The 17,106-nt window shown below is 46.6% G+C and overlaps 1 protein-coding gene across 3 annotated transcripts in view; it reads left to right on the forward strand.

Moving 5' to 3' along the window:
* TTLL9 (tubulin tyrosine ligase like 9) overlaps window positions 1-17,106 on the forward strand; it is a 74,280-nt gene that overhangs the window by 51,185 nt on the left and 5,989 nt on the right. For 2 of the 3 annotated variants that reach the window (XM_074406381.1, XM_074406382.1), the window contains exons 9-13: window positions 369-456; window positions 8,441-8,499; window positions 9,318-9,514; window positions 11,993-12,106; window positions 13,708-17,083. In XM_074406381.1, the coding sequence (XP_074262482.1) occupies window positions 369-456; window positions 8,441-8,499; window positions 9,318-9,514; window positions 11,993-12,106; window positions 13,708-13,840 (591 nt within the window). In that variant the 3' untranslated portion in view covers window positions 13,841-17,083. Of the gene's footprint in view, window positions 1-368; window positions 457-543; window positions 585-635; window positions 638-8,440; window positions 8,500-9,317; window positions 9,515-11,992; window positions 12,107-13,707; window positions 17,084-17,106 lie in introns of those variants that run through there. The other variant, XM_074406383.1, reaches the window with a different exon arrangement.

The raw sequence follows: 17,106 nt of genomic DNA on the forward strand, positions 1-17,106 counted from the left end.
TCCAGGCAGCCTGGCCTCAGAGCCTCTCTTAATCAGGGAGTTGCCATCTTCCCTCCACCCATTCATTCATCCCTTCTGTCGACGTTCAAACCTTTATGCTGGGCACAAGCTACGGGGGGTGTCTGAGACAGACTCCACCCCTGTCTTCCCGGACCTTACCTTCATTTTGTTTCCTTCTGTATCCCCTTTTCCCCCGGGGAAAGGAGGGGATACAATCAAAGAAGCCTGGTGTGAGAGCAGGTGTCTGATTTGGGAAAGACAGAAGGGGACTCCAGGGGGAGGAAATGGTAGGTGCAAGAGCTAGGTGGTGTGAGAATGCCTGTACATATACGTTTTCTCTTCTCTCTCTCGTTCCCCCTCTGTGTCAGTACATCCCGCTGCGGGCCTGGCTCTACAGGGATGGCTTTGCCCGATTCTCCAACACCCGCTTCACATTGAACAGCATAGATGACCAGTGTATCCTGGGATGCTGCCTAACCACCCCCCACACACCTACCCTTCCTACACTCTGGTCAGTCCCAAGTGAGCTCCTTTGTCCCACAGGTGTTTGCTGAGTGCCTGCTGTGGTCTGGGCACAGGAGACAGTTTACAAGACGGGTCTGGTCCCTTCCCTCTGGGAGCTTCCAGTCTTGTAGGGGTGATTCCACAGGAGAGGCCAACTCTGCTCAGAGCAGCACACCACAAACTGTTAGTTTTGGTGCTATGCCTAATATTCCTAGGGTCAGACAGTTTTAACCCCTTTGGAGAACATTTGCATCTTTTTTTTTTTTTTTTTGAGACAGTCTTGCTCTTGTTGCTCAGGCTGGAGTGCAATGGCATAATCTCGGCTCACTGCAACCTCTGCCTCCCAGGTTCCGCGATTCTTCTGCTTCAGCCTCCCAAGTAGCTGGGATTACAGGCATGTGCCACCAGGCTCAGCTAATTATTATTATTATTATTATTTTATATTTTTAGTACAGATGAGGTTTCTCCAAGTTGGTCAGGCTGGTCTTGAACTCTTGACCTCAGGTAATCCACCTGCCTCAGCTTCCCAAAGTGCTGGGATTACAGGCGGGAACCACTGCACCCGACCCATTTGCATCCTTTTATGTGCCTCTCCTTCAGTGCCTAGTCATTGGCCCACTCCTTCATTCAAGTACAATGCTATTTTCACTAATCCGATTGGCAGAGACCAAAAGTTTGATAACATACTGTCTTGGTGAGGGTGGGAGAATACATATGTTGCTGGCAGGACTGTACATTGATTGGTGTGACTCCTTTGAAGACAATCTGGCAAAGATCTGTTAAAAGACAAAGGCACACTACCCTGTGACCCAGCAATTCCCCTTCTGGGATTTTATCATCTCACAAGTACATTTGCAGTGTAGAACAAGACAGGCTTCAAGGTTATTCACTGCACAGCCTCATTTGTGAAGGCAAAAAATAGGGAACAATGAAATGAATGGCTCCTTAATACAGTGGAATACTACGAAGCTCTTAAAAAGGAATGGGGAAAGTGCTTTATGTACTGATATGAAATAATTGCCAAGATGTATTGTTAATTGGGAAAAAAAATTATGTCTAGAACAGTGTGAAAATATGTTCTCGTTCCTGTTAAAAATCGTATCTGGCCAGATGTGGTGGCTCACACCTGTAATCCCAGCACTTTGGAGGCTGAGGCAGAAGGATCACTTGAGGTCAGGAGTTCAAGACCAGCCTGGGCAACATAGTGAGATCCTGTCTCTATGAAAAAAATAAAAATAAATTAGCCAGATGCGATGTCACGTGCCTGTAGTCCCAGCTACTCAGGAGGCTGAGGTGGGAGGATCACTTGAACCCAAGAATTTGAGGCTGCAGTGAGCTGTGATTTGCCCCTGCATGCCAACCTGGGTGACAGAGCAAGACCCTGTCTCAAAAAAAAAAATTATATATCTCTCTATATATATGTTTGCTTCTCTGTATATAGACATCTCTGGAAGGACAGACAAGAAGCTGGGTGTGGTAGTTCACACCTGTAATCCTAGCAGTTTGGGAGGCCAAGGCAGGTGCATCACCTGAGGTCAGGAGTTTGCCTGACCAACATAGTGAAACCCCATTTCTACTAAAAATACAAAATTAACCAGGCATGGTGGCACATTGCCTGTAATCCCAGCTACTCGGGAGACTGAGCGTGAGAATCCTTGAACCCCGGAGGCGGAGGTTGCAGTGAGCCGAGATCATGCCATTGCGCTCCAGCCTGGGCAACAGAGCAAGACCCTGTCTCAACAAAACAAAACAAAAAACCTGGAAATAGATGTTACCTTCGGGAAGAGAAATGTGAGTGGAGGCAGAGGTAGAAAGGAGATGTTTCCTTACATACATTTTGTGCATTTTAATTTTTGAGCCATGTGAATGTATTTTCTGGTCAAAATAGACACATCAAAGAAAGTTTTTAAGATCTTTAGGCCTGAGCCTCAGAATAAAAGAGGTAGACAATCCAGCAATATTTAGGAGGCAAATGGGCAGGACCAGATGACCTGCACATGGGAAAGATGGAAATGGGGGTGATGCTGCCCTGCTTGGGGCGTGGGCAACCCAGCCAGTGCTTTGAGGTCATCTGTGTCTGTCTGCGTTAATTTCCTCATTCAGCTGAGTGCGTGTCCAAGGTGATGCCTTTGCGTGTGCGTCTGGAATTAGACCTTTCTGAGTATTTTTCGCAATTTGTTTTTTTCTATTTTGCCAACGTCAGCAGTTCTGTTACATTTATTTTATTTTGTAATTCTAACAAGCATTTATCATCTGCAAGTCATTGAGTTTAGTTTAATTGCCACCTAGTTGTTTACTAAAGTTAAATAATACATGTAAAGCACTTAGAACAGTGGCTGGCCCAGAGTGACTTCTCGGAAAATATTAGTGGTCCTCCTCTCCCACTTAAACATGTTTGCACAACTCTGGGCATCATGGGGACTTTTTAAGCAAAGCCCTCTCCCAGGGCTAGTTTCTAGTTTCTAGTTAATGAGGCTTTGCTGTTTTCACAGTGAGTAAATACACATCATTTTCCACCTCTTCTTTTATATTGTTTAAAAATTTTAATCTTGAAATATTAATAAAAATAATTTTCTATAAATAGAAAACTGCAGGAAAGGCTATAACAACCCATGCATTCACCATCCAGATTTAACAGATTAATATTTTGTCATATTCACTTCAGATATCACATACTAACTTTTAAAATAATTTTGGATCACAAAATAACATTTTTAACTTGACTTTATTATATATAATATAGTTTATACATAATTATTCAAATATATGTTTACACATAGTATATTTATTCATACACTAAATACAGAAATATTCATTGAAACACTGTATATAATAGTGAACAATCATTACCCTTGATCCCTTAAATCTCCCTTGAGAGATGGTGAAATGAATTTTAAGGCATCTGTGTGATCTTATACATCTGTTAAAAGCAATGAGATACATCGAGAAGCCATGAGCTAGAAAGATGATTAAGATGAAAAGTGAAAAACAAAATGTAAGCTGGAGAATTGATATATTCCTGTTACCACTTTAGCCTTTAAGGAAGTACATTTCTGTTTAGAAAGACGTATGAAAGGATGTTCATGATTCACTCATCTATCTGATTGACTGATTGACAGTTTCCCTCTCTGTTGCCCCTGCTTGAGTACGGTGGTGGGATCACAGCTCTTTGCAGCCTTGAACTCCTGGGCTCAAGTGATCCTCCCACCTCAGCCTCCTGAGTAGCTGGGACCGCAGGCACACACCACTATGTCTGGCTGTTTTTTTTTTGTAGCAATGAGTTCTCACTATGCTGCCCAGGCTGGGCTCAAACCTCCTCACTTCAGGAGTGTGACACCTCAATTCAACAGTTTGAATCTTCCCACCTCCATCTTCCAAAGTGCTGGGATTATAGGCATGAGCCACCGGGCCCAGCCTCAGTAATGTATTAACTCCGGAAACTGCAGAGAATTAGAATCAGGTCAGGAAGCATTTATTTTCAACTTTATACATTGTCTATTACGAATTGTTTCTACAACTGATAGGCCTTACTCTAATAATAAAATAATAAAACATCTAAAGGATACATTTTTTATAATACAAGTGGTATAGCTTATTAAAATCAAATCAGAAAATTCAGAAAAGTACAAAAAGGAAGCCTCTCGGCATATTTTGTAGCAAAAACTACTTACTATTTTAGGGTATTTCCTTCCAGGTTCATTTGTAGAGATTTTTATTGTCATTTACCTTTTAAATATAAATGATCCCACTGTATAACATAATCTTTTATTGCAGTAATCATCATCACTAGTATTTTCCTTGTAGACTTTTTTTCATTACAAAAATATTCCACTGAGTAGGTTTCCTGGTTTTCTAATCCCCCATGCTGCAGGCATTTGGGAAGTATTCAGCTTCTTGCTGTGACACATAATGCTGCAAAGGAACATATTTCTTCATAAACCTTTTACAGTATTTAAGATTTTTCCCTTGGATGGTGTCACAGAGGTGTAAATACTGGGTCAAGCCCATCTGGCCAGATTGCTTCCCAGGAGAGTCCTTTTATATTTTTACCATTGCTGGGCGTAGTGGCTGATGCCCATAATCCTAACACTTGGAGGGGCTGAGACAGGTGGATCTCTTGAAGACAGGAGTTCAAGACCAGCCTGGCCAATATGATGAAACCCCATCTCTACTAAAAATACAAAAATTAGCCAGGTGTGGTGGTAAGCACCTATAATTCCAGCTACTCGGGAGGCTGAGGCAGGAGAGTTGCTTGAACCCGGGAGGCAGAGGTTGCAGTGAGCTGAGATTGTGCCACTGTACTCCACCCTGGGCAAAAGAGCAGGACTCTGCCTCAAAAACATAAATAAAAATAAATAAATAAATAAAAATAGAATATTTTTACCCTCTATTGACAGTCCATTTCATCCTAGCTCCCCAGTCCTGGGGACAATTGTTTTAAACAGCCATTTCTGAAACAATTGGCCACATCTAAGTGAAGCAGATAGAGGCATTCTTTTTCTTTTTTGAGGCAGCATTTTGCTCTTGTTGCCCAGGCTGGAGTGCAGTGGCATGATCTTGGCTTACTACAACCTCTGCCTCCCAGGTTCAAGCGTTTCTCCTGCCTCAGCCTCCCCAGTAGTTAGGACTACAGGCGTGTGCCACCACACGATAGGGACATTCTTTATAATATTCTGTGAGTTTTGAATTTTTCAAAAAGATGTTTTAAATGACACCGACTTGATGAGGAAGCAGAGTTTTGCCTTAGAATTTGCATCTCTTCCAATTTTCATTTTCCCCCATTTGCATGCCTTTGAAATTGTGTATCTTGTGTTACTAGGAACTTGGAGCATTTCCCCAGTTGGGGTCCTACCAGCTTTATTTTCTCTTTTATGCTTGTCCATGTCCTTTCCTTAGTAAATAGTCATACTTTTTATTGTTAATTCATGAGGGATTTTCATGTGATAGAAACATTTAGACTATCACATGTGCTACACATCTTTTCTGTGGTCCCTGATTCTTTTTTTCTCGACATCTGTTCATTTTTATTTTCACGTTTCACATCTTACTTGTCCATTGGGTGATTTTTACCATCATTTCTAAGCTAAGAAAAGTCTTTTCCTCCTAAAGATTTCACAGTGAATCAGCTGTTTCTCTGTGGATTTATTCTGATCGTATGTTTACTCTGCTACTTGACCGTTGGTCCATTGAGACCTGGTTTCAGGTTCCTCTCTAGAGGTGGGAGGCTCTGATGTTGGCTGGCCCATCTCCCATCCCTTTCTTGTAGCTTTTGCGTCTCTTCTGCTCCTAGGGAGGCCCGCTGTCTCCTCTACAGCAGTGTGTTAAGTGTGAAGTTCTGGGAGCCAAGTTTCCTTCATCTGAAGGGAGCTATTTCCCCTCTTCAGCCAGTAACTCACTTTGCCCCAGCATCCTCTTTTCCTGCTTTTTCTCCCTGAGACAGAGTCTTGCTGTGTTGCCCAGGCTGGAGTGCAGTGGCACAATCATGGCTCACTGCAGCCTCCAACTCCTGGGCTGAAGTAATCCTCCCACCTCAGCCTCCCTTGTAGCTGGGACCACAGGCAGGCACCACCATGCCTAGCTAATTTTTAAATGTTTTTTTTTTTTTTTTTTGAGATGGAGTATCGCTTTTGTTGTCCAGGCTGGAGTGCAATGGCGCGATCTTGGCTCACTGCAACCTCTGCCTCCCAGGTTCAAGCGATTCTCCTGCCTCAGCCTCCCTAGTAGCTGGGATTACAGGCGCCTGCCACCATACCTGGCTAATTTTTTGTATTTTTAGTAGAGATGGGGTTTCACCATGTTGGCCCGGATGGTCTTGATTTCCTGACCTCGTGATCCACCCGCCTCGGTCTCCCAAAATGCTGGGATTACAGACATGAGCCACTGCAACCAGCTGAAAATTTCATTTTTTTTGAGACAGGGTCTCACTATATTGTTCAGGCTGGTCTTGAACTCATGGGCTCGAATGATCCTCTTACTTCAGCCTGTGAGTAGTGGGTACTACAGGTGTAAACCACCATGCCCAGCTATTTTAGAACATTTTTATCATCTCCCCAAAGAAATTCTATACCCATTAGCCGTCATCCCTATTCGTCCCTGGTCTCCCCTCCCAGCCCTTTGCAGCCACTTCCCGTTTCTCAAATAGGATTTGCCTATTCTCAACAAGTCACAGAAATGGAATCATACACTATGCAGTCTTTGTGTCTGACTTCTTTTACTTAGCTTGTTTCTAAGGTTCTTCTATGTTGTTGCATGGATCCTTACTTCATATTTCTTTTTTTTTTTTTTTTTGAAACAAAGTTTCACTCTTGTTGCCCAACTGGAGTGCAGTGGTACCCTCTTGGCTTACCTCAACCTGCATCTCCTGGGTTCAAACGATCTTCTGCCTCAGCCTCCCGAGTAGCTGGGATTACAGGTGCTTGCCACCACACCTGACTATTTTGGCGTTTTTAGTAGAGATGGGGTTTCATCATGTTGGCCAGGCTGGTCAACTTGACCTCAGGTGATCCACCTGCCTTGGCCTCCCAAAGTGCTGGGATTACAGGCATGAGCCAGTACATCTGGCCTTTCATATTTCTTTTTGGAGACGGAGTTTTACTCGTTACCCAGGTTGGAGTGCAATGGCGCGATCTCGGCTCACCGCAACCTCCGCCTCCTGGGTTCAGGCAATTCTCCTGCCTCAGCCTCCTGAGTAGCTGGGAGTACAGGCACGCGCCACCTCGCCCAGCTAATGTTTTGTATTTTTAGTAGAGACGGGGTTTCACCATGTTGGCCAGGATGGTCTCGATCTCTTGACCTCATGATCCACCTGCCTTGGCCTCCCAAAGTGCTGGGATTACAGGCGTGAGCCACCGCGCCCGGCCTGGAAGGGGTATTCTGAATGGCAGTCACTTCATCTCTCTAAGCCTCCAAGGTCTCATCTGTGAGATAGGAATAATTTGGGGAACAGATGAGATAATGTGGTAAACATGCTCTGTAAGCTGAAAAGTGTTGCTGATGTCAGTGGTGGTGGTGATGGTGATGGTACTGAGAGGCTGAATCTCAGGGCTGGGCCTTCCAAGGCCGCCCTGACCCCACTCCAGTGCTGGATCCCTTCGCCAACATTCCTACAAAGTGGCTGCCAAGCCTGGACCCCTCTAGTGAAAGACAGCCTAGTGTGTCCTGAGATGGTTATTCTGTATTTGGTTCCTTTACTTGTTAGAAAGTTTTCTCTCCTCTTTAATTAAAAAAAAAAAAAAAAAAAAAAAAAATCAGGCTGGGTGCAGTGGCTCACACCTGTAATCCCAGCACTTTGGGAGGCCAAGGTAGGCGGATCACTTGAGGCCAGGAGTTTGAAACCAGCCTGCCCAACATGGTGAAACTCTGTCTCTACTAAAAATACAAAAATTAGATGGGTGTAATGGCACGTGTCTGTAATCCCAGCCACTTGGGAGGCTGAGGCAGGAGAATCACTTGAACCCAGGAGGTGGAGGCTGCAGTGAGCACGTCATGCCACTGAACTCCAGCCTGGGTGACAGAGCGAGGCTCTCCTAAAAAAAAAAAAAAAAAAAAAAAAAGATTGTAACACAAAGGTTAAAAGAAAAGAAAAGAAAAATAATATTAGCTATGCCAGGCGCTGGAAGAGGTACAGTATTTAACGTTTTAAAAATCCTGTGAGTTCAATATGCTACTATGTACCCCCATTAAAAGCTGGGGAAACAGGCCCAGGGAAGTTAAATGGCTTTTTAGGACCCCATAGCCAGGAAAGATGCAGGCAGGATTTGAACCCAGGCCCATCTGACTCCACAGCCCACACACATGACTGTGATGCTGTTTTGCCGCTTTCCCCATTGATTCCCAGGCAAGGTCTCAGTTCAGTCCTGAGGGCTTCGTGGGGCAGGGCTCACCCTTTTTGTTCACACTGAGGTCAGGTATGACCTTGACCACCACGCTCTGCCAGATGTTCACCTCACCAACGTTGCTGTGCAAAAAACGTCTCCTGACTACCACCCAAAGAAGGTGAGGAAGCCAGGTTCCGCTCTGCTCGGTGCGGCCCTCTGGGGCCAGGTAGGGGTGGGGAGGGTGGCGTGGCAAGGGGCCCAGGACAGGCCTGTCTGAGGCTGAGTCGGCCAGTGAGGCAGGCCTGCACTTGCAGGGCTCAGGGCAGGACTACAAATGGTGGCCCACATATCATGTATCTAAGTATTTAAAAGTTACAAATCACACTAACACACCCCTAAACAAAATATGGCCTGTCCTACCTTGACAGATATCTTCTATTGGTCAATGGATTAATTGATTCATGTAATGTATCACACAGATATATTTTCTCTCTCTCTTTCTATGTAAATTACCTGCAAGGCCAGGTTCAAATACAGAATTCTCAGACTTCTCAGAGTCAAGGGCCAGATCAAGGGGACACAGGAGAGCAGCTCCCCAGTTCACAGCTGTTCCCTTCTCTTCCCTGGCTGTATCCTACACCATGAGGCCCTTGCACATACATACCCCTGAGAACAGCAGCCTGTTGGTCACTCCTTGGCCTTGGGATGCACACATGGTCAGTGTGGTCTGTCCTCAGCAAGTCAGGCTCAGGGAAGGGGCTTCTGCATGTCATGTGGGCAGGGACTTCTGGGGTCCTGCATAGCTAGTCCTCTTAGACATGAATTTTTGCCTCTCAAAGAAGGGCACACCTGGGGTCATCCTAATTACAGGGCTCAGGGCTGGGCCCCTCTTGCCCAGGTCTAAGGAAAGCACTGAGGGCAATTGTGTAAGTGTCCAAGCAGGCCAGGTCCTGGCTAACGGAGGCTTCTCTCTTTACCTGGCTGCCCGGGACACAGGGCAGCAAGTGGATGCTGCAGCGCTTCCGGCAGTACCTGGCTTCCAAACACGGGCCCCAGGCAGTGGAGACGCTCTTCAGGGACATGGACAACATCTTCATCAAAAGCTTGCAGAGTGTGCAGAAGGTGATCATCAGTGACAAGCACTGCTTCGAGCTGTATGGCTACGACATTCTCATCGACCAGGACCTCAAGCCGTAAGTGGGTCTGGGAGAGAACCAGCAGGTCATAGTTTGCATATTCTGCACCCAGACTGCCCGGGCTTGAATGCCAGCTCTGCCAGTTCCTAGTTGTATAACCTTGTGCACACTTACTTTTTCTGTGCCTCAGTTTGCCCAATGGCAAAATGGGGTTGGTCATTACAGGATCTATCCATAGATCATTATAGGATCATTATGAGGAATAAGTGAGAGACAGTCTGTAGAGCACTGGGCACCGAGCCTGGTACCGGGAGGCCTTTCCTGATCATCTGCTGAGTCAGGAATCCTCCCCTCTATCAGGCAAGAAACTTCCCCTCTGTAAGTCTTGGAGCTTTGAAGAATAATGGAACATTGTCACAGTGTTCATCTCTGCCAAGACTGATCCATTTCCATGGTGCCCATTGGAGGAGATTGAGCTGATGACTAGAACAAGCCTGACCTGGTAGGGACCACTATGATGGCCTCACTCGATGCAACAGGACACAGAAGCCCAGCAAGGGTCAGGGAGCTTGAGATCATGTAGCAAGTCAAGGGCAAAGCCAGGCCCAGGGTCCAAGGACCTAGGCTGAGCGGCTCCCCACCAGCACTGCCGGCTCCAGGACCCAACCCCCTATTCAGGGTCACCATGTGAGTGTTGAGGTGCCCTCTAGGCCAGGAGGAGGGGCCCTAGAGCAAGACTAAAGTCAGGCCCTCACTCAAGGGAAACAGGGTCCGGGCACCAGCGGGTCTCTCTCCTTTGCCCCTGCAGCAGGATGTGACTGCTGGCGTTAAGGAGGACCTGGTGGGGAATAAGCTCCGCCCATGCTTGGACACCAGCAACTGTGGGAAGAGCTGGAGCATCCACTCGCCCTGGGGGCTGGGTAGTCAAGTTGTGGGAGGGACCTCAGTTAATCATGACCTGGCCTGATGAGACCCCTACACAATTGCCCTCAGCGCTGTCCTTAGGCCTGGACAAGAGGGGTCCAGCCCTGAGTGTTGTGATTAGGATGACTCTGGGTGTACCCCTCCATGTGGGCAAAAATTCTACATGTCCAAGAGGACTGGCTGTGCAGGACCCCAGCGGGGTATGTCACCTCTCTGAGCCTTGGTTTTTTCATTTGTAAAATGGGAAACACCATGTCGACCTCTCCAAGTTGTTAAGAGTAATTTACCAAGATAATTTGCTGTATAGTGGAAAGGGGCTTGGTCTCCCACTGACCTGCGGGCTGAGCCCTTCCCTCTCTGGGCCCCAGCTTCCTGTCTAGAAGGATGCAGTTGAACAAGACAAGAGGTGGCTAGCTGGAGGTCTTTGGGCTGCTTTGGCCTGCAGATACTTTGAATTTGGCCTTTAGATTGTTTTTGTTTTTAATTTTAATTTATTGACAGGCTCTAAAATTTGGAAGATGTTTACATAAAAATCAGAATTACTGAGTACAGTGGCTCAAGCCCCTGTAATAATGCCACCTACTCAGGAGGCTGAGGCAGGAGGATGACTTGAGGCCAGGAGTTCAAGGCTGCAGAGGGCTTAGACTGCACCACTGTTCTCCAGCCTGAGTGAGCGAGCCAGATACTGACTCCTTAAAAAAACAAAACAAAACCGTTTTTGCCTTTTCTGGAAAAATCAGATGATCTCGAAATTCTGGGCTCACATTCCCACAGGACAACACTCTCCTGGAGCTGGCCACGGCCACCACTTTAGACATGGAGTGCCCTGGCCAGCTCCACACAGTCCCCACGCCTCCCCATGCTTCCCAGCCCGACAGCAGGGTGCTTGCCACCTACAGTGCGCAAATTTTCACCAAGACAAGACAGTTTTCCTTGCATTCACATCTGTATTGGAAGAAGGGAAAACCATAACCCCACGAAGGCACCGTAGTCATTCCCATGCCAGCTTTCTACTTTCGAGTTACCTTTCCTCAAAGTGGAAAAGCGGCCAGCACGGTGACTCTTGCTTGTAATCCCAGCACTTTGGGAGGCCGAGGTGGGCAGATCACCTGAGATCAGGAGTTTGAGACCAGCTTGGCCAATTAGGGGAAACCCTGCCTCTACTAAAAATACAAAAAAAAAATTAGCTGGGCATGGTGGTGGGCACTTGTAATCTCAGCTAATCAGGAGGCTGAGGCAGGAGAATCGCTTGAACCTCAGAGGTGGAGGTTGCAGTGAGCCAAGATTGTACCATTGCACTCCAGCCTGGGCGATAAGAGCAAAACTCCATCTAAAAAAAAAAAAAAAAAGTGGAAAGGGTGGTTGGGGAGGGGGCGGGGCACAGTGGCTCCTATCTGTAATCCCAGCACTTGAGGCCAGGAGTTTGAGACTAGCTGGGAAACCTAGCAAGACCCTAACGCTATAAAAATAATTTGAAAAACAGAAAGGTAGAGGGAGCAGCCTGGACTGAACTGAGGGTGGGGTCCATGCATCCATCTAGCCACTTAGTGAAATCCTAGGGGCTCCAGGGACCAAGTAACCCTAAGGCTCTCCACTCCCCTCCCTCCCCAGGTGGCTCCTAGAAGTCAATGCATCCCCATCACTGACAGCCAGCAGCCAGGAAGACTATGAGCTCAAGACCTGTCTCCTGGAAGATACCCTGCATGTCGTGGACATGGAAGCGAGGTGAGGGTGGGTAGCCTTGATCACATGTCCTTGTACATGACAACTGGGACTCCCACCAAGCAAGAGGGGGGAGCTTAGAACGTTGGGGCCTGAGTAGCCTTCAGCGATGGCTCTGGCCTGCCTCATCACTTTTTATAGATGGAGAAGCTGAGATGTTCATGGAGGGCCAGGTCCTGCCATGGACTTGGCCTCTCCAGGGCAGAGCAGGGCCAACTATAGCTTTCTGAGACAGTCCAGCAGGATTTCCTCAAATCCTCTTGACTGTGAGGCTCTGGACTAGTCACATCACCTTTCTGAGCCTCAGCTTCCTCATCTGTAAAATAGGAAATACCATGTCTACCTCTCAGAATTGTTAGATTAATTTACAAAGACAATTTACTATCTAGTGCCTACCTCACAGTAAGTGCTAAATACAAGACTATCATTATAACAGTGTGCAATAGCAGAAAAAAAGCCCAGAGCTACTGTGAGAATGGGTGAATCCAGGTGCTCAGTGGTGGCTGGTCTGTTTTCTCCTTTCTTCCTCCTCTCCTCCTCGGTCTGTCCCTCCCTTCCTTCCTCTTTTCCTCTGTATTAGCTTCCCCCCCCCCCCCCCATTTTCTCCAATTATTCCAGCAGAAGTCTGAGGGCAGCTCCTCCTTGCTGGGAACTGGGATACATGCCCATTGCTGAATTATTCATTGTGACTCTGCTTGACCAGGCATAGTTCTTGTGCCCACCTCCTAGGGAGTGGAGTCAACCCCACATGAGCTATTGGTAAAGGAGGGAGGAATGATTCTCAAAGCAAAACCCAAGGCACCCTTGGACAGGAAGAAGGTGAAATGGATGCTGAGCAAGCAGCAACCTCAGGTATCCACCATTCCTACCATCACTTATTCATTTAATAAACATTTGAGCCCTGCTCTGTACCAGGCCCTGTGCCACACCCTGCTGACATAGTAAGGAACATGACAGAACCAGTCCCTGCCTTTATGGAGTTTAAGGTCTGAGGAGGAAAGGAGACTTTAAACCAGAAATCACAAATAGAGGCACATGGCCAGACACAGTGGCTCATGCCTGTAATCCTAGCACTTTGGAAGGCCGAGGCAGGCAGATCACTTGAGGTCAGGAGTTTGAGACCATCCTGGCCAACACGGTGAAACCCTGTCTCTATTAAAAATACAAAATTATCATTGTGAAGCAGAATTCACCAGAGGAAAAAAAAAAAGAAAAACAAATACAAAATTAGCTGGGTGTGGTGGTGCACACCTGTAGTCCCAGCTACTTGGGAGGCTGAGACAGGAGAATCGCTTGAACCTGGGAGGCAGAAGTTGCAGGGAGCCAAGATCGTGCCATTGCACTCCAGCCTGGGCAACAGAGAGAGACTGTCAGAAAACAAAAAAACCAAGAGCAAGTAGGAGGAGCCTTGGGGGAAAAACGGGAACAGCCCCCTCGGAGATTTACATAGGTACCTGGGAAACAGCCAATGAGTGATTGGGAAAACGGACTTCTGATGGGAGGGACATCAGTAGGGCTCATGGAGGGATCAGGGACCCGACTTGGGTCTTGGGGCCCCCACCAGATGCACCTTCATTAACCCCACGTGCCTCCTTCCTGTCCAGGCTCACGGGAAGGGAGAAGCGAGTCGGGGGCTTTGACCTCATGTGGAATGATGGCCCGGTTAGCAGAGAGGAGGGGCCTCCTGACCTGTCCGGAATGGGAAACTTTGTGACCAACACACACCTCGGTATGTAGGGTCAGGTGGGGATTGGGCACAAGGGATGGGTCATGGGAGGTACCAAGTAGTCTAGGAGGCAGCTTGGCATAGTGGTTAGATTGTTTGAATTCAATCTGCAACTTACCAGCTGTGTCACCTTGGGCAAGGGTGACACAGCTGTTCCTCATTTGTAAAGTTGGTTTCTAAAAAGTGAAAACTGATTATAAAAAAAGTAGTCTGTCTCATTGTAGAATATTTGAAAACTAAAGAAAGAAATTTAAAAAATATCCAGACATAACCATCTTTAACAATCTGGTGTATTTCCTTCCAGTTCTTAAAAAATACATATATTCATACTTTTTCTTTTACAAAATTGGCATTGGGCTAGAGTTTCGAATCCCACTTGCCCACGTGGCATTTTTCATTCAAGCATATTAATAAGAGCCTCCATCATGAATGCACTTTTTGGTCCAGTCCAGATGAAATCTTCTACGTACATTATCTCATTTATCTTTAAGCAGCTTTGTCATTTTACAGACGAGGAAATGATCTCCAGGTGCTATGTAACTTGCTGAATGAAGGTCTTGGTCATAAGCGGGGAGCCACGCTGCAAACTCCCATCTGCCTGGCTCCAAAACCCGAGTGCTTGACCGATAGACTTTCCGGCCTCTTGGCAGAGTTAAAAAAAATTACCATATGGCTGCAAAGTATTTCAGTTTGTGCATATTCCAAAATTTACTAAACCAATTTCTATGATTGGACATTTGGCACAATTGCATGTTTTTCACTTTTATGACTAATAACCATGATAAACACCCTTTCACATTAAGCTCAGCTGAAATTCTGGCCATTCCTGAGGATAGATTCCTAGAAGGAGAATTATTGGGCCAAAGGGATGGGCTTATTACAACCAAATTGCTTTCCAGAAAGAGTGTATGAATTTGCCAGATTTGAATTTTTAGAAAAAAATCTGTGCCAGCTGGCGAGGCAAAACATACTGACTCATTGTTGTTTTATGTGCATTCCATTGATTACTGGTGAGGTTTCCATTTTTTGGTATTTGCATTTCTTCTTTTGTAAGCTGTCCATACTCTTTCCATTTTTCTATGGGCTTAGTTTTCTAAATGTATAAGGCTTCGGATGACTATATAACACTCAAGCTTAATTTAATGTGCATACAGTCACCTGGAAACCTTGTTAAAATACAGATTGTGACTCTGTAGTTCTAGGGTGGGGCCTATGATGGTATTTCTAACAAGTTCCTGCGTGATGCTCTATTGATTAACCATTGCTGTGTAACAAGCCCTCCCCAAACCTAGCAGCTTAAAACAACTACTTTATTTGCTCGTGCTTCTTCAGGTCTCTACTGGGGTCACTCATAGGGCTGCAGGCACCTGGCAGATTTACTGAGACTTGATGGCCTACCACAGCCCCATTCATAGGTGTGGGGAGTTGATACTGGCTGTCAGCTGGGCCTCTCTTTCCACGTGGCCAGTCATCTTCCAACAGTCTAGCCCTGGCTTCTTCATGTGATAGACTCGGGGTTCTAAGGTGAGAAAAGACACTGCAAAGCCTTTTGCATCCTAGACTCAGAAGTCCCGTAAGTCATTCTGCTACAGTCAAAGCAATTTTCTGGTCTAGTCCAGTCACTGGGTAAGAAAATAGACTCAACCTGTTGATGAGAGGAGCAGCCAAGTCACGTTGCACAGAGGTGTGCATATAGGAATGGAATTTTTGCAGCCATCTTTGCTAACAGTGCACCTCAGATATCAATGCACGTTAGTTCCCGGACCCCCATTCGCGTAGCAAAGACGGAGAGCCGCCGTTTTCTACCTCGGCCGCATACTGGAATCACCGGGGAGCTTTAAAGACTAGTGATGCCTGCCAGATAAAGATATGGTTGGTGTGGGCATCAGTAGCTTTTAAAGCTCCCAGGTGATTCCAATACGCAGCCCAAGTTGAGAGCCACTGTTTTATTTTTTTAGAGACAGCGTCTTGCTGTGTCACCCAGTATGGACTGCAGTGTGTGATCATAGCTCACTGCAACTAACCTCAAACTCTCAGGTTCAAGCAATCTTCCTGCTTCAGCCTCCCAAATAGCTAGGCCCTACAGGCACACTCCACACCTGGCTAATTTTGTGTGTGGGTGTTTTCCCCATAGAGACAGAGTCTCGCTATGTTGACCAGGCTAGGGCAGCCAGTGCTTTTAGAAGTCTCTAGAACTATTTGTTTCAAGTGTTTGGGTTCATGGTGATAAACACAAGGGTAGCTGGCTAGGAAGAGTACTGATGAATTGAGTTAGGGAAGGGTTCAGGGACATCCAGACGAAAGGGTCAGCAGATAACTCAGAGATGAGTTTAGAACTCCAAGAAGTTTGCACTGGATGAGAATTGGGAGTTATGAATGAGCGAAATACAGTTTAAGTTAGGGCTGCATGGAACTCACTCTGGAAAATCCCAAGGATGTGCACAGTAAGGTCTCAGCTCAGTGAATAGCTGAGTGCGTGCCTGGGAAGCAGGGACAAGTTTTGGGGGGATGTAAAACATGACAGCCCCAGGTCAGTACTAGTGGCCACAGAGATTGTCATTCAAGCTGCATTTTTGAGTGCCATCAATGTGCCTGGCATGAGATTAAATGACCAGAGTCACCTCAAGGATCAGCTCTGAGAGCAAACAGCCAACATGTAGCACCATGAATGTCCTGGAAGAACGTCTCAGCAGCTCATGGCAGCTTCGGCACAGACTGCCTGGGACATACTTCCACGAGACTGCAGGCCACATGTGGGGAAAACTCATCTCTTAGCCAGCTGTGCCTGGCACGTGGGTTGGGTAAGGGAAGAAAGCTGACAGTACTGGACAGCTATGATGTACCAGGCACTCAGCTTTAAATGCATTTTCACTGAGCAAAGCCAGGAGGAGCGGCAGTGTGGGGTAGTGGTTAAGAGTGTGGCTCTAGCACCAGGTAGCCTGGGTTCAAATGATTTAACCTCTCTGAGCCCATTTTCTCTTCTACACATCATTCCCAAGAGGGCTAAACAAATCCATCCACATTCAGCATCTGGAGCAGTGCCTGGCTTGAGGTAAGCCCCCAGTCCTCATGTTCACTCCCTAAGGTGGGCGGTAGTATCCTCGTTTACAGATGAGAAGACTGATGCTGAAAAGGGTAAATGATCTGCTTGAGGGCCATGGCAGTTCAGGAATGGAGCCAGAGTATAAACCACAGGCTGTGGGTGACTCCTGCTGTCCCCTCTTGCCAGCAGGGAGTCGGGGCACTCCACTTCTCCGAAGCACAGGTCATTCCAGCC

This window comes from Saimiri boliviensis, chromosome 9 (assembly GCF_048565385.1).
Source record: "Saimiri boliviensis isolate mSaiBol1 chromosome 9, mSaiBol1.pri, whole genome shotgun sequence".
In the NCBI taxonomy this organism is placed as follows: Eukaryota; Metazoa; Chordata; class Mammalia; order Primates; family Cebidae; genus Saimiri; species Saimiri boliviensis.